This window comes from Eublepharis macularius, chromosome 8, assembly GCF_028583425.1.
Source record: "Eublepharis macularius isolate TG4126 chromosome 8, MPM_Emac_v1.0, whole genome shotgun sequence".
In the NCBI taxonomy this organism is placed as follows: domain Eukaryota; kingdom Metazoa; phylum Chordata; class Lepidosauria; order Squamata; family Eublepharidae; genus Eublepharis; species Eublepharis macularius.
The window spans coordinates 103,507,396-103,525,220 of NC_072797.1; the positions used below are offsets into that span (position 1 = coordinate 103,507,396).

The following is a 17,825-nucleotide window of genomic DNA, read 5'->3' on the forward strand; positions in this document are numbered from 1 at the left end:
TCTGCAGCTGACCTTCTCTCAGGAAAGTAATTTCATTTTCCCATGTGTTTCTGTCTTTCTATAGGTTTTCTACTTTTGAGGACTTAAATGTGTTCATTTACCACTTGAAAGAATTGGCTTATAATGCTGTGTATTCCTGGTTTGTATCCAAAAAGGATATGTATTCATTAAGCGCAGGTCGACTTTCACTGTGCTTTATAAATCTTAACCAATTGACACTTTATTCTGAAGAGGCTGCAGTTTCGGTTTTAAAACTTTCACCAGAAATTGGATTGTCATTTTGTTTTCAAGTGGTTTAACAGGGAGAGCTAGAGAAGTCACAGTCATTGAAAGAGGTGCCTGGCATAAAGTTGCCCCATCAGACTGTTTCAAGGAATAAAACCCATTATGAGAACAACTGTTCTCTTTCAAGAAAGCATTTGCATTAACAGATCTGTAGAGAACAAGATATACAAAGATGCCAAGGCCTGTGAATGGAGGAATAATAATGGGCTGTTGAACAAGAGGCACTAGATAAGTCCACAGAGCACCTGACATCAATGTGACACTTGTTGAATTGATGAGATGGATATGTCACTTATCCTCATTCAGGAGAGCTCTGCTGAGACTTGAGTCCTTTCGACTTTGAAGTCTTTCCTCATGGAGAAACCGGCGCCTGTAATTCTATTACTCCCCACCCAGTGACTCTTGAGCCAAAAACGCCTGCTGGTGTTGTGACTAGAGTAAAGTGAAATTGTTGGCTGCAAGTGATAGCTGTTAACAGCTATCTGGTAGCAAGCATCCCATTTTGGACAAAGTGCAATTTCAGTATTTCTTGGAGGAAACACTGTCTGGATGCATCTGTGTCCAGCTATCAGACTGCTTTTGGACTGAGATAGGAAAAGTGCAAACTTCTCAATTTTTCCCGGAGCTCTTTCTGGCTTTTAAAATACTACCGAAGAGGGGAATTTAGCCTACTGTAGTCCCCTCTAGGCTGCTGATACCATAAAGTGGTGCTGGGCCCGGGGGGGGGGCACTTCTTTTTCACTTCATGGCACTTTTGTTAGGGTAGTTTACAAGGCTCCATCTTAACACTATGCCCAGAACAGAGATGTTCCGCCAGGCATATGGTTGAGGCTGGGCTAGGCCTCCGCCGGCCTGGTAGGGAGGGAAGAGAACGATCTGAACACTCCCAATTAGGTTGTCCATCATCCTGTTTCCACATTGTTTGAATTTAAATGTTTTTAATTGTTTAAATTGTTTGAATTTAAATATTTTAAAAAAAATTTTATGGAAATATTTATTGTGGCTTTTAAATGATGTGATCCACTCTGAGCCAGCAAGTTGTGGGGAGGGCAGAATAAAAATCTAAAATAATAATAATAACAAAACTGTTGGAAAAAGTTGTTTAGAGTTAAGTTTCATCAGTATGCTTAAGGGACATTGTTCTCTTTTTTGTGATTCAAGTGAGGAAGAAATTCTGAACTGTTCTTTGGAATCAGTGATGGGCTGCAGAAGGATTAATAAACTGAAGTTCTGTTTAGACAAGACGGAGGTCCTGTTGGTTGATACTGATGCTCCCAAGGAATTAGGAGCTAGTGTTCCGATCTCCCAGTAGACTTTCAAGTCTATTTTACAGCATGCAGTCCCTTTTAACCAGCTTCAGTTTGTTCACCAGCTGCATCTCTTCCTGTAAAAAGTGAGATCTGGTTACAGTTATGCTTATTTATAGTCCACCTTTCTCCTTGAGACTGGAGGTGGATCACACAGTACAAGTCAATACAGTCTACAGGATGGGACATCCAATAAACAATGCAATAAAAACAAGCAGAAATCTGAAACAAAGCATACGCATTAATCTGACATTTTAAATGATTCCGAAACTACAGCAACAGACTAAACAGACTGTACACAGTAGTATTGACTACAGTCCCTGACCTTTACCAAAGCAGCTTTCTAAACCATTTTGTTACGGTATAGCCTTGTTGCTTTTGTTTTTAAAACAGGTCTCCTGAATAATTCAGTTTTGTATAATTTGCACAAAGCCAGATGAGTGGGGGCTTTCCTGACCTTCTCAGGCAGGCCATTCCATAAGGAGTGGACCCCAGCAGAGAATGCACATCTGGAGACCGTTGTTGATCTTGCCCGTTTTTCAAAGTGACACCAGCAGAAGGCCCTGCTCAGATGAGTGCAGAGGTTGTGGCAGAGCATAGCGGGAGAGGCAGTCCTGCAGATATGAAGGGCTTTGCATCTGGTAGACAGTAACTTGAATTGAGCCTGGTAACTGATGGGCAGCCAATAGAGTGACTGCAGAACAGGAGTGATTTGCATGCTGCTCCTATCTCCCAATGATAACTGAGCTGCGTAAGGATGTCAGGCAACTCTCAACAGACTTCACTTCAGAAGTTAAAGTTCTTTATTAATAAGATGCCAGTTTCATTCTCTTACGCCATCCTTGCTAGGACTGGCAGCTATAGACAAGTCTAAAGCAGATAAAGGTTCCCCATGGCTACCCCTCTCCTCCTTTCAGTAGTCAATGCTGGAAGCAGGCTGTGGGATTGATAGACTTCTCAAGGTCAGAGATTACAGCAGGAATCAACAACCACTTCCTATTCTCAGTTTCCCACCCCAGTGACAGAATCACTACAACAGCTTCAGCTTCAAGGGTATGGCAGGTGATCCTGAGCACCTGACAAGCTGCAGTTCTGATCATATCTAGACTTGATAACTTCAGTGTGCTCAACACAAGGCTTCCTTTGTTCAGGACCTTCAGGTGGCACAGAATTCTTCTGCAAGGTTTCCAGCGCAGACATCTGCACAGGAACGTACTTCTCCAGTTTTTGAACAGCTTCTCTAACTGCTGATCCATTCCCAAGCAAACTCAAAATACTAGTACTTAAACCCAAAATAGATTGGGATACCTTAAGGACTGCTTTCTCCCAGAGGAGTCTATCTGAGCATTCAGGTCTGCATCAGAGGAGGATATCTTTGCATGCCCCCATTCAGTGAGGTGAGGCAGGTATCTGTGAGAGACAGGGCCTTTTTTATGGTGGTACCTCAGTTACAGAACTCTCCTAGCCATTATCCATATGGTAGGATTGCTGAGATTCACCACAGGCCTCCAGGAAAAAAGTTCTCAGGGCCACCTACATAACATGAAGCCTTTGGAACGTGATGCTTCAAGTGCTCCATCCCCCTTCCCATTGTTCCTACCTCCTTTCTTAGGCATCAGGTCAAAATGTTCCTATTCACCCAGGCAGTTGCCGTGTAATATGAAGTGTAATGGTGTTAGCCACTGTTTTGATTCAGTTGTACTGATTTGATTCATTCTATCTGCAGCCAACATTTCTGTATTACTTGTTTTTATCTGCTGCTAGAGTGTGTATATTTTCTTTTTTGCGCTGCATTTTTCAAAAGTTTGCTGTCACTTTCATTGCTTTTATTGTTGTGTTGCTCTATTCTTTGTGCTTATTCTTGCTAGGGTTTTTACTGACCTTTTTAACATTATTCATTTTGTGTATGTGTGTTTATTTTGAAAGCCTTGGTTGTGAGAGGGTATAAAAATATGCAATGTAGGCAGGTGATCAATTTTTTTAACCTGCTAGATTCAGTTTTATTTATCTGGAAAGGTATGAAGGTTTTCGGAGGAGCTCTCCTCACATAACAGGAGCAAGAATATTATCTCTTGCTGCCATTTGACATCATCTTTGTGCCAGTCAGAGAGCTGGTTCTTGCATGGAAAGGGCCACGATACTGCCACTGGCAATTCAATCATGTAGATTTACATTAATAGCTTGCCATGCCAAGCTGGGTTTTAGACTGGGCTGTTGCACATAAAAAGTGTTTCTCAAACCTTTTTCTGTGCAGTTGGATTGGTTAAATGTTACATAATCTGTGTGTTATCTTCTTTCCCTTGAAATGTGAGAACCAATGGTGTTCTGTGGATTAAGCAAATGTTCCTCTTTTTCTGCCCCTGTTTTCAAGTTAGCATAAAGCTTAATTATTAAAATGTTTGTATTTGCAGGGAGGCTGTGTGGATTCAACAAACCAAAGCTTAGTTCTCCTCCTCATGACCCTTGGACAGCAGGACGTTTCCAAAGTCCTATTAGGAACCCTGTCGCCGTACACGTAAGTTCTTTTGGTCTCCTCTCCCACCCGCCCACCCCCTTGCAGCCAGAAGTGAAATTAACTAATTTTGCTCTGTTTGCTAATTACATTGAGTAATAGATTTGGTGGGGGGTGCTTTGAAAGCTACCAAGGTTTTGAGAGCTACCAAGGTTTGTAGCTGTAACATGAATTTCTTATAGTCTTGTTAACATTGTATGTTGCGCCAGGTATCTATTTTTTGTGCATGATGCCAGATTACTTTCTTACTCATCAATAGTGAATAATTCCAGAGCAGTAAAACTTGCAATAACAGGCTGAAATTTGTTCATGCGTTAACCAGGTGTTGCCTAATTGGAGATAGGCGCCTGACCCATATTCCTAGCAGCTAACATTTTGTACTATTAAAGTGAAAGTTCCTTCTCTAATTTCTTCCATTAATATTAAAAAGAAAATGTTGGCACTCCATTTGTTAGGATTTGTGCATGTTTTGTTCAAGTTTGTAAAAAGGAAAATGCCTTCTCTCCATGAATAGAGCAAGACACGAGTCATCCTGTCTTTGTAACCAGCTTGAAAAACAGCCTCAGAAAAAGAGCTCAGCTTTGTTTTAAAGGTCTTTCGAATTATCTGCCACTAAACATGCTCATTTGGAAACAGTGGCTAAACAACTAGACTGTGAACTGTCCTTTTTCGGTTATCATGGTACCGGTGCTGTATACGTGGAAGGTACAGTACTGTGATAACTGAAGAATGATGGTGCCATCACAATGAGAACTGTAATCCACAAGGGAGTTTTGGCATCTGACCCTGGAAGCCAACAGAGAAGGTCTCTGGATCCTATGGAAGGTGGTCCTCTGTGATCAGTGGCAGTGTGACAGCTGGCCCAGGAATGTAAACATTTGTGCATTACTTGGTAATAAAGTAATTACCAAGTACTCTTTAGTATGTTGATCAACCTGTTGGGAAGGCTGCCTCCCTTCCTCCTAATTCTGAGCTCTGATCTCAGCCACTTCAGCAATCAGGCAGGTGGGATGCATTACCGTTTGTTTGCTGTTGTTGAAAGGTCTCCCTTTCTCAAAGACTTTGGCTTTCCAGTTTCCAGGTTCATTCTGGGGTGTACCCATGCCCAAGCCACAAATTCCAGACTCATCTTAAATAAAAGTTGAGTTTATTAGCCCTTTCTGGGCAAAGTGATTGAGAGAGCAGTAGCTCACCAACTCCAGACTTCCTTGAATAACTCTAGCACGCTGGACTCTTTCCAGTCTGGATTCAGACCAGAGACGGCACCAGTAGCATTAGTAGATTATCTCTGTCTGAACATAGACAAAGGCCATGCCTCCTTATTCCTCCTCCTGGATCTATCTGCATCCTTTGACACAGTAGATGATGCCATCCTGTTGAAGTGTCTAGAGACAGAAGTGGGCATCAAAAGATGTGCCTTGGACTGGTTTAAATTGTTTCTCATGGAATAGACTCAAAGGATTGCTTTTGAGAGATCAACTGTCTCCAGAATGAGAGCTATCTTGCGGGGTTCCTCAGGGCACAATCTTATCTCCTATGTTGTTCAACCTCTACATACAGCCTTTAGGAGAACTCATTCACAGCTATGGGGTTGGATGTCATCAATATGCAAATGACACCCAACTCTCTATCTCGCTATCCAGGTCCCCACAAGATTCAGTAGAAATCTTGGATCACTTCCCGACAGCTGTAGTGAAATGGCTAAAAACGAACAAATTGAAATTAAATCCAGACAAGATGGAAGTGATGTTTATTGGGAAGGCAGAGATCCTGAAGGACATTGTACTCCTCAGTTTCAATGGAGTTTGTCTGACCCTTGCAGACTCAGATAAGAGCCTAGGGATTATACTGGATCTGGTGCTATTACTAGAAAAACAAGTTAAGGCAGCTGCAATAAATGCTTTCTACAATCTTCCTCTAGCCTGGAAAATGGCTTGGTACCTCGACATGGCCACCTGGATCCACGCTATGGTAACATCAAGACTTGACTATTGTAATGCACTATGCATAGGTCTCCCCTCTAAACTAACTAGCAGACACCAGTTGGTGCAAAACACTGCAGCTCGACTGGTATCAGAAGCAAGAGGAAGCATGAACATCACTCCCATCCTGCAGTCCCTCCATTGGCTACCCATTAATTACCATGCTCAGTTCAAGGTATTGGTTACCACTTAGAAAGCTCTTCACGGCCTTGGCCCGGCATACCTACAGGACCGCCTCTCTCCCCATGCTCCTCCACAGCAACTTCACTCTTTCGGACAGGGTCTCCTGCAGGTGCCACCCTGCACATCTGCAAAATCAACAGCAGCCTGTACACGGGCTTTCTCTGTGGTGGCCCCCACCCTGTGGAATGGCCTACCTGAGGAGGTCAGGAGAGTTTGTATCTATTTACCTTATGGCATTGTTTATGGAATTGTTCTTGATATTGACTGTACTAATCTCATACTGTGTAATCCACCTTGAGTCTCAGTGAGAAAGGCAGACAACAAATAAATAAATAAATAAATAAATAAATAAATAAATGTTTGCAAAAAGCATAAAGCACTCTTACATAGGCAACAGACATTAAGATAAGAAAACCTTACTGTTGCTACATAATAAAATCTGCTTTTATAAAACTTGAGAGCTAACTACCTAGGCATCTCTGTTGCTTACCCGTCCACTAGAATAGGAGCCCTCTATCTAGCTGGTTCGGCATAGGGACATGGTGAATTGATGAACAGCATGCCGCTTTCAGCTTTTCTCTCGCATACTTGTGTCATGGTCTGAGCTTGGTTGGAGAAAGCTAGCTCAGAGAGGAAAGGAATGAGCACTGAGTGAGCTGAGAAGCCATCCTTTTCAGGACTCATTGCCTCACCCGGTAACTCGAGAGCCAATCAGAGCTAAGCTGTTAATCAGCATTTCAGCTGTGTGAAAATCTAGGGAATGAACCTAGGGCTTCTCTGAGAACAGCCTCCCAAAGTCAAGTCACTGCGGAACGCAGAGACTGCTCCACAGGTGTTATTTAATCAGCCCAGCCACCGCGTATCTGACCTAGGCCAGAGCCTGACAACACTTATAGTTCTGAACCTGAGTTCAGCCGTTTTTACCGAAAGCCAGGTTTGGTGTTGGCAGTTTGCTTACACACCCTTTAAAGAGTACAGGCTCAGGGCTTTTCAGTCTGTGTGGGTCATAATCCTTCTAGGATCACTGCAACCAAACCTGTGGTTGCTGTGAGTCTGATTTTAGTTCAGGCTGGAGATGAAATGAATGAAGAGAAATGGTGTAGAGGGGTCAGGTGTAGATGGGACATGGGGTGGGGGTGTAAATCAGAGGGAGTTTTAGTAGCCATTGGGGAGAGGCCCTCATCAAAGACACACACGGCTCCTTTTGGCACTGCTTTTAACAGAGACTACTGCTGTTATTTAAGTTACGCCGCACCAGCAGTGTGCTATCCGCTTTTTTAAAGCTTTTCTCCTCATAGCTATTAATAAGTCTGGAAACTTGCTTTAAAACAGAAACAAAATGACAGCAAGCTCATGGCCATAAAAATACTTGAGCTGTTTGTGCTAGTTGCTTTGCAGAAGAGAAAGGATGAGAGGAATGCCAGTTAGATTTGCCCCCATAGTTCCTTTCTTTAAGCGTTTGTTCATCTCAAGTTTTAAATGTAACCACACACAAAATAAGAAGCATGTTCAAAAAGTCAGCAAGTTAGAAGAATAGCTGGTATTCACATGTCTCATGTAGCCAAAATTAAGAAAAAATGTGCATTTTATTAATGCGGATATTTATACCCTGCTTTTCTACACAAAACAACCCTTTCTCCATTTTATCCTCACCAACAGCATTGTGATGTTGGCTAGGCCAAGAGATTGTGGTTGGCCCAAGGTCAGCCCGTGAGCTTCCATGGCAGAGCAGAGATCCTAGTCTGACACTCTATCCAGTGTACCACGTTCATTGCACCAACTTGTTGGTGAGCTCATGGTGAGCTCACATATGCATCTTGCTTCTGCTGTCTTGCATTGAGAATCACAGTTAAAAACTAGCTCTGGTTATCATGTGTAACTGGAATAAGACATCTGAATGCAGCCAAATTCATAGGACTTGATTCCAATAATCAATAAAAAGGTTGTAATAAAAAAGGAAAATATCCCTCCCTTGGGAATAACCTTTGTTGATCTAATATTGAGAGTCCCTCGTTTAATCATTATAACATGAGGGCATAGTCTGTAATTTGCACTTCTGTAGGCTGTTTCTTCATGCATATAATTCTTTCTATCCGTGGTTACAACTGGATTTTCTCCGTTGTTGTTTGGCATGCACAAAATACAGTTCCAGTTTGTGTGTTAGCTGCCAAGACAAAGGAAGATGTTAGGCACGTCCCTTTTATTATAATATTTTTATTGTCTATTATTATGTAAATGTAAAAGGAGCTGAAAGGAAGACTTCTTATGGCCATAATGGCTTGCTTAACCCAGAAACGAATGGCCCAACCACACAGTATCTACGATCTTGGGTAAATTCTTCCTTTAGAAATTGTTGTCCTACAGATACGTTTCTAGGGGAAAGAAACAGCTGGTCGCTGAAGCGGTACTGTGAACTGTACCGCTTAGTGTAAATCCCATTTAGTGTAAATCAAAACCTGTCCAGAAATATAATGTGTGCATGAGACAAGCACGTGCTGGAAAGTATGTGATTCATTCAGGTCACAGAACCAGCATTGGCTACAATGCAGGTCTCCAGAATTTTGCACTGTGGTCCCAGCCATGTCTATTTCTCTCCCCCCTGACCCAAGACAGAGTATTTGAGTGCTCAAAATAAGCTGTTTTGCATAATGGAACATATTAAAGTAGGCTTCCACTCTTTTTGTTTAAATTTTGGGAGAAATCAGCCACAATCTGATCTGTGTATTCTCCACTGCCCTCTACTGTCTGCCAAGAGGTTCCTATTAGTTCCGCTATTCCATCTTGTTTAGCTGTCTCTTATATTTCAGTGTCCTAACACTGCTGCGGTTGAAGGTTCTGTTTTTCCTAGATGAGTTTGTTAGGGAAAGCTGGTAACAGTAAATGGATCAATAATAGCCTCTGTTTCTTCCAGCACCCTTGTTTCTGAGCTGTGGGCAAGGACTTCTTTTGGCTTCTCCCTGCCTCTGCGCTTTCTAGGCCCAGAATGGGCAGTGGGTGACCTGAGAGTGTTTTGATCTGGGTTCACAACAAGGTCTCCAGAACCTCCTGGCCTTTGGGGGGGGGGGCATATAGCTGGGTCTGGTGCGTATGCTTTGTTCCTGCAAGGTGATTTGTTTAGAACATTTCTGTGTCAGCTCAGAGAACCTGCTCACAGCAAGTTACGAACTCAAATGTACTAAAAACATCATAAAAGTAATACATACTTAATAAACTATTAAAACTAATGCCAGAGCATTTTAAAAAACATAAAGCCATTGTGGTATAGTGGTTAGAGTGCTAGATTAGGTTCTGGGGGGCCCAGATTTGAATCCTCACTCTGCTGTGGAAGCTCACTGGGTTACTTTGGGCCAGTCACACACTCTCAGCCTAACCTTCCTCAGAGGGCTGTTGTGAGGATAAAATGAAGGAGAGGAAAATGTTGTGAGCCACTTTGGATCCCCATTGGAAAGAAAGCAGATATAAATGAAGTAAATAAATAAACCAGCTTTCAGAAGGTCTCATAAAATAGTTCTCTGGCTAGGGGGAGACTTTAAAAGCACCAGCCCAGCCTCAGTAGAAAGGGCATTGCACAGGTAAAGTGCCACCACTGAACAAGTACAGTATCTCCATTTGCCATCTGCCTCAGCTTTGAAGGCAGGAGCTCAGAGAGCAGAGCTTATATGGAAGATCTTGGCCACACACAGTGACCCTTACTCCATGCCCAGAAAATGGCAAAATACCATCAGGATCCCTAGCCCTAGCCAAACTGGCCTGGGGGAAATTGCTACCTGACCCCAGGGTGGTGATCTGCCTAACTCTGGGCATATAAGAAGGGGCCACAAGAACTAAGCATTGTTGTAACCCTTCCTGCCCTCCTTCTCATGACCTGCCTAAGTTCACAGAATCTGCATTGCTGTCAGATGGTCATCTAGCCTGTGCTTAAAATCCCCCAAAGAAAGAGAGCCCACCACCTTCCAAGGAAGCCTGTTCCACTCAGAGACTGCCCTAACTATCAGGAAGTTCTTCCTTACGTTTAGCCTAAAACACTTTTTTAATTTAATTTCAAGTGGTATAAGAGGAAGCAGTTCTTCAAGTCCTCTGGCCCCAAGCCATTTAGAGCTTTAAAGGAAAGAACCAGCATTTAACATGGTGCTGAAACTAATGGGGCAGCCAGTGGAGATTTTTTCAGTACAGGGGTGATATAGTTCCTGAATCCTGTCCCTGACAGTAGCCTGGCTGCTGCAATTTAGACCCATTGAAGTTTCTGGATAATTCAAAGGCAACATCAGGGAAAGGAGGCTGTTGGGATGTTGACAGACAGACCTGTCTGTCAGACCTGGTTTGCTGTAGAATCTCCCCTTGCTGCCCTTGTCCTCTTTTTAATAGTTTTTTATAGCAGGTGGAGAAGGAAGAATTATTTGTAACCCGTGTAGGTGTGGGGATAGCAAGATAATATATAAAACTTCATCAAGATGGGTCCAGCAATGCCTGATTAAATCATCCAGCCACAAATAATTACTTTTGATAAGTGTGGCTGCCTGGTTTTAATTTGTTGGCACCCATGTGAGTGTGCTAATTGTGTGATCGCACTGCTTGGCATTCTTTCACAGGCTGTGTTGATCTTAGTCCAAAGAAATGAATGGGTTTCATTCAGTGCTTCTAAAATGATAGCAGAAGTTGTCTGCAAGTGAAAGTGTTCCTGAGCAGACCTTAGTAAAAAACCCTGTTATGCCTAGCCTCTCAGATTGTACAGTGGGGCACATCCTGCAGGGGAGTTGTAAGATGCTGGGATTGGTGTCACGAGTGCTAGGAACTCCCATGTTCCATTATATTTCGGAAAGTTGCCTCTTGCAAGAAAATTTATGTGCTATTTGGCATTCTAGAATGATGGCACAGGGTCAGAAGTTGTCTAATTGTCACAGAAGGATCACAGTGGTTCCTGCAGCAAGCAGGATGCACTCAACAGTGGGGTTTTTGCTGTGATCTTTGAGCAGTGTGTCCAGGTTGTATTGCTCTCATGATCATGTGAGCAGCAGCTCTTTGGTTAGGTACCCCCTGAAAATTAGCGCCTGCACTGGCTCTAGGTTTAATTCTCTTCTGTCCAAAAGCAAATTTTCTTAAGGCCCCCCCCCAATGGGAATTAAATCTGATGAACAATATTTCTATCCTTGCCTTTTGGGTCAGTCTGAAAAGGTCCTGTCACCTCTACTACCTCTTTCCTCCCTTCCAGAAAGAATGGGGATGAAGAGAAGCAGTCACCTGTCCTGCTGAAGACATCTGTAATACTTTTTCACTCCTGTTCACAAGATACGGATGGACCACAACATCAGTGGTCAAAGAGAGCTGAAGAATTGGTGGAGGGCAATTTATGGAAATAGAGAAAAGTTAGAAAAGGGTCTCAGTTCAATGGGCTTATGTGCCCTTGCGGAAATACTAAATGTGATGAAGAACATGCTGAAGATGTAAAAAAAAAATCAAAGAAAACACTCCATCCAAGAAAAGAAAATCAAAGAAACACTCCACGTGGGCAACGCTAAGCATGTTCATCTTAGCCTTTTTCACCCCAAAATATTTTTTTGATAATTTTAACTGCTTTTGTCTGTTTTCATTTATGTGCTATAAGTAGTGTAGCAGCTTTTGAGTTTGAGGAGTGTGGAAGATACTTATTTTAACAAGGGTGGTATAATTAATTGTCACTGCTGGAGAGATCTCAGAACAGGCTGCATTGTTCCTTTTTAAAACACTGACTCTCCAGGTCTACTTGCAAGCCCCATGGATCTTCCAGGGTACGTCGTAAGTCAGTCAGTTTTAACACGGAGCTACTTCCGAGAAAAAACAAACTCGACTGTTCATTAGAGAACGTTTCAGTATGGAAGTTGCTAACCTGAGTCTAGGACTTTAGAGAGAATGGCTGAGCTCAGGTTCAGGTTGTAAGTGCTGTAAGATTTGAGGCCTAGCCCAGGAATGTGTCTGCAGAGCTGATTGGGATCATTCTCTAAGTTCATTAGAGACTCGACCTTGAAGAGACTGATCTCAAGAGGGCTCTCTGTGCTTAACTTCCTAGTTTTCACACAGCTGTAAGGCCAATTAACAGGCTTGCTCTCTGACAGATGGGTGGGATATGCAACAATGGAAACCACTTAGAGATACTTAAGTAGCTAGCTCTCAAGTTTTAGATAGGCAGTTTTAATATTTAACAACAGTAAGGATTTCTGTTGCCTGAGTAAGAGTACGTCATGCTTTTGGAGACTCCTTGCTTAATAAACTTATCTTTTATTAGTCTGAGACTGGAATTCATGCCTTGTGCACGAGTACACTCCAGAAATGAACCCAAGATTGGAAAGCCTGGCTTTTGGGAAAGGGAGAGCTTTTGGTCTCACAAATAAGCGAATGCATCCTGTCTGCCTGGTTGCTGGAGTAGCTGCAGTCAGCACCCAGAACTGGGAGGTGATGTTGCGGGTTCACTGCAGTTTCTCATTGCAAATCAGGATAAAATAAACAGCAATACGTATGTAATTCCTGGAAATCACTGTTCTGTGCGAGAGAAAAAAATGAAGCCAACAAAGTTATAGAGCAAATACTGTGATATGCAAGTCACAGTATCCAAGGCTGGAGAGTAGGCTGGGACCTCATCTCACCTTCAGGAAATCTTCTAGGCATCCCTGAGTTATTCATTGCATTGGCTGCTTTGGGGCTTTCCAGGAGAGATCTGGTATCCACCTGTGGCTCACTGGGCTTGTCCTACAGTCCTGGTGACAGTTCCTACCATGTACTAACAAGTTAATGCCTTTAGAAAAACACTCATTTTTTGCCTTTGCTACATAACTTTTCATGGTGAAGCAATAGCATTAGTTTTTGTTCGGGCACTATTAAATGTCTCTGTGTTGTGTGCCTGTTAAAAGCAGATATATTCAACAGTTATATTAAATTTGTACTTCAAGATACCATTTGGATTTTCAAGAGATCTTTCAGATATTGCCCATAAATGTTTTTCAGACCCTGCCATTACTACTCTAAACAATTTTTTAATTATGACCTTTTTTGGAAGAGGGTATTTCCTATATGTCGCTTTGACAAATCAGCAGATTAAATTTTCATATATAATTAGGTCAGTTTTTTTCAGTGAAAAGTGTCTCCTGCTTCAGCCTAGCTGTGGCCCAAATTAACTGTAGGCACTAATTGGGATTGTTTATACTTACACTCCCCCCCCCTTTTCTCTCTTTTAGAATTGAGTTTCTGCGACATTTGAGAAGCTATTTCCAGATTATGTTTAAAATTGAAGTGAAGCCATCTGATGAAGAGCGCAAAGGTGGAGAAAAAGTCTTAATGACCTGTGTTGGCACTGGATTTTCCAATCTGAGCAAGACAGTAAAATGACAGAGCCTGAGGATTTTAATGAAAAATGAACCCATGCGCGTACCAAAAAAAAGTGAACTTTATCTGTTGCAAAAACCTCCATGCAATTTTAGCTTGCACTAAAAAATATTGACAAATAGGGTTTGTGAACGTGTGTGTATGTGTCTTATTTCTGCCTGTTTTGCAAAGCAGTGTTCTGTCAAAGTAATCCTTCTTAAAGTTTGTGTCACTCCCTGGAACACCTGCACCCTTGGGGAGAAAGGGTGAGGTATGGTACAACTGTGAACATGGCAGCAGCCTTTTAATGGGGCACAAGGAGGTACCCAGGGTATCAGTAAGGGCATGAAAGGAAGGACAACTAAGGCCAGGTCCCTAGGGAGAAGAGACCTACTCAAGTGTAAAGGCTTCCTTGGGAGAAAAGACCTATTCAGGAGTAGGCACAGGGAAGCAAGAACTGGGTGGGTCCAGAAGAAGGAGACAAAGTTGAAGGAGGTAAGAGGAGAAAGTACCTGACTGGGACCAGCTGGGAACAGCCTGCCTGGCCTGAGCTCTCTATGATGGGCAGAGGCCAAGGACTCTCCTGGAGTGCAGTGGTGCCGTTCATGGCCACAACTACCACTGGGCCAGCCCCGGGGAGCCTAGCTGCTACTGGAGCTGCTTACCAAAGATCAGGGAACAGACGTGGAGGTAATAAGGGACAAACCAGTCTGGCTGTGGGCTGATTTGTTAACCTTGGAAACTGCCTATTGGGACTGAGCTCAGCAATAAAAAGGGCAGCCTCAGTTATCTCTTGAGTGCTGACTTATCTTCAACAGCACTGACATCACGGTGCATCCCTGGGGACAATGCCCCCCCCCCCGGCCATGGGGGCATCACATTATGTAAAAGCATAATTGTTGAGTTGAAGAGCTCTGATGCAGGTATTTGGCGAAATTACCCTGGTGGAAACCAGTTACAAGTTGTTACACTTAGCTGTACAATTGTTGCATACTAAGCACAGACATAACCGTTAATCTTGTCATCTGCTTTTTTCTTGGATAAGCAGCTTTTGGTGGAAGCTGACTCAAAGGCAGCAGTTCTGGACCTGTTTCCTTGGAAGACATTTTAGTATTGGGCCGGAGAATAACACTTTAACCAGCTTCCTCATGAGTAAGCTCATGGGCCTTTGGTAGACTCCACTGGCCACCCTTCATTGTAACTACTTTTAAGGATAAGGTGCTTCTCTCTTTGCTATAAGGTCAGGGCTGCCCATTCGTTCACTGTAGAAAGAATTCTGTAAAACGTGTGCCACAATCTGCAGGACCAATTAGTGCCAGTTGTGTTAACTTAAGAACTGCTGCACAGAACTCTGTTTCATTCTCAGCACAATACTTGGGTGTCCTGTTCATGGTTGCAGCAGCAGGCAGAGAAGCTGTAGCCCTTTTGACGAAGTTGGTACTATGGGTATGAATTGGGAGCGCTTCTTTCCTGACGTTCTCCGCAAGATTCAGAGGTTTCTTACTGTCTGTTAGTTGATCTGAAGTAAGTGTTACTGCTCATCCACTTAATTGGATTCTCTTGAGTTCTAGTATTTTGGGAGAGGGAGAAAAATTTCTATCCACTCTCCACCCTGTGCATAGTTTTATAAACCTCTGTCATGTCCACCCTTTAGGTTAGATTCAAGATGAACAAAAGGAAATACTTCTTTACTCCATGATTAACATGTGGGATCAACTGCCAGATAATTTAGGGGATGGCCACAGGCATAGCCATGACAGAGTCATGGACGATAGGTCTGTCAGTGGCTGCGTGGCATGACGACTAAAGGGAATCTCCACATTCAGAGGCAGTAAAGCTCGGAAGGCCAGTGCCAGGAAGCAACTTCAGGGAAAGGCCTTGGCCTCTATGCCCTGTTGGCCATTATTGGCCACCGTGTGAGAAAGGCTGTTGGACTAGATGGGCCATTGGTTTGGTTCAGCAGGGCTCTTATGTTCTTAACTCCTGGCGAAATGAATTTCTCTCCTTTTAAAAACCTATCAAAGTTTTTTTAACCAGAGGTTATTGGGAGAGAAGAAATGTGTGTATGTACATCAGAGTAAATAATGTCTGGCATGTATTCTATTTCGACAGCTTTAAGTCATCGCACAGAATGAAACCTGTTGTGATCAGTTACGCTGGTGTATGTTAAAGATTGGTTCTGCGCAAAGAGAACATGGGATCTCAGCTTTGAGCGATTACAAGAATAGTTACAGAACTACTACTTACAGGCAACCAAGCCTAGGGTGTGCTGCTAACTGCAGCCACCAAGGTAGAATTGCCAAACCAGAGCGATGAAACAGTATGCCTAAAGGTACAAAAACACTGTTTAAAAAAATGTTCCATCATGTACACCCCAGTGTAGTTCCATTGACTTTAATTTAAAAGGAAACTTGGGCAGATACTGAATTGCCTGCAAAGGGGGGCAAATTGCAATCTAAGCCTTTTGAAACCCTTCTTGCACATGTCCTGCAACCCTTAGGTTGCCAGTGCAAAACAGTGATGGCTTTACCTTCACTGGTATTTAAGACCACAAACAACTATTTAGCTGTATTTTGATTCCTGAGTCATGCACTTCATTATTTGATATTACATCACTGCTATAATAAATTGACATGGCTAAGGGGTATTCTATACATGTCTAAACAAGCTCTGAGTGTACTGAATGTACAGCTTCTGTACTGGAAGCCAAAAGTGCTCTCTCTCTCTAATGGAATATTCGCTAACAATGTGTTCAGAAATTTTATTCAGATTCATTTTGTTTGTTAAATATTTTATCATTTATCTAATTCTGAACATTACCCTGGATGTGTACTGTTAAATCTACAGATTTGGGCCATAAACAGAAGAGGGAGATCTGTCTACAAATTTGGGGGAATCCACAGGTTTGCAGAAAAATCTTACATTGTATAACAATAAAAGAGGGGAACTAAAACGTTTTAAAAGTCAGGATCTCACATGATTTCCTCATGAGAGCTTGGCAGCCATTTTGAATTGCCTAGGCAACATTGGTAATCTCAGATGGCTGCTGTAACTTCATTTAAATACTCTGTAGTATTTAAAGTGGGGAAAATAGGACAGGACACGCGGTAGACATGTGAGAAGACAGGGAGGGAGGAAAATGGAGCAAAGAGTGGTAAATGAAAACTCTAGGAAGTCTATCAAATGGCATATGTTTGCAGTTGTGATAGACCCCTCTTAACTCCCTCACTGTGAGGCAGATTTTCCTCCCAATATTCAGTTTGCCTGCTTTTGCTGAGTAGCCCCAAGTAGCATGTTAATCTTTGTGCTTTGAAAGTCTGTTTGTCCCACCCTGACAGTCAGATATAATTTTGGCTTTTTAGCCCAGACCAGGAACTTGATGGGGAGAAGCGGGAGCCCTCTTCCTTTTTGTTGGAAATAGCAATGGAGACTGTATAACTTTCAAAAGGAAATAACTTTATTTAACAGGTAGGGACTGAATAAGTGTGGTCAGGGAATGAAAGTGCTGAGGTAAAATTTTGCTAGTAGAACAGAATACACTTTGAGTAACAGGCAAAATAGTTTCTTTGAAGCTTAGTTTCCTATATTCTTGGCTCTTAACACTGAGAGGTGTACCACTTAATACTTTAGTTACAGCAACAATGTTTCTTCACAGTTGAAAGTTTCCTGGAGTTAGTTTAAAACGGTTTTCCCTTCACAAGAGATCCCAGGTCCTTCTCAGATCCAACCCCTCTTTAGAAACTGGGCAGAAATTATTCTTCTCTTAAGGTGTAACCCTTCTTCTTTTGGCTTGAAAGGGTGTCTAAGCTACTACCCAATCACTGTTACCAAAACACACTCCCAGTTCTATGACGTCTGTGTCAAGCAGGCTTCAGCTTTTGCTGACACGTATACTAAGAATTCTTAAATAGAATTCTTCAGGGCAGTGATGTTACAGTTAAGGCAAACATTTCCTCTTTCCTCACTCCAGAGGAGAACCTGTCTGACCTTCCCTGCCAGACTCACTCACAAATTCTCTGTACAATCCTGTTAGAAACCAACTGTCAGCCCTATAGTGGAGGTTCTAACTGACCATTCAGAGAGGGTGGTGCAGTCTGTCGCTCAAGCTCTCCATTCCATGTAATAGTTAACTCTTTCCTTCCCAGCTTTCTGACTGCTGCACTTAGGAAACCTGCTTTAAAGTGCAGTCTGTCACAGCAGTTTGTTAGCGTGTTTGGATGAAAT

The 17,825-nt window shown here is 42.6% G+C and overlaps 1 protein-coding gene across 2 annotated transcripts in view; it reads left to right on the forward strand.

Annotated features, from left to right (window-relative positions):
- Nucleotides 1–13,743, forward strand: part of RCL1 (RNA terminal phosphate cyclase like 1) — a 37,074-nt gene extending 23,331 nt beyond the window's left edge. Inside the window, exons 8-10 of one of the 2 annotated variants that reach the window (XR_008597489.1) lie at nt 4,004–4,107; nt 11,479–12,034; nt 13,475–13,563. Coding sequence is in view for 1 of the 2 variants with exons in the window: in XM_054986101.1 (XP_054842076.1) it covers nt 4,004–4,107; nt 13,475–13,625 (255 nt within the window). In the remaining variant the exon portion in view is untranslated. Of the gene's footprint in view, nt 1–4,003; nt 4,108–11,478; nt 12,035–13,474 lie in introns of both variants that reach the window. The other variant, XM_054986101.1, reaches the window with a different exon arrangement.
- The last annotated feature ends 4,082 nt before the right edge of the window (nt 13,744–17,825 follow it).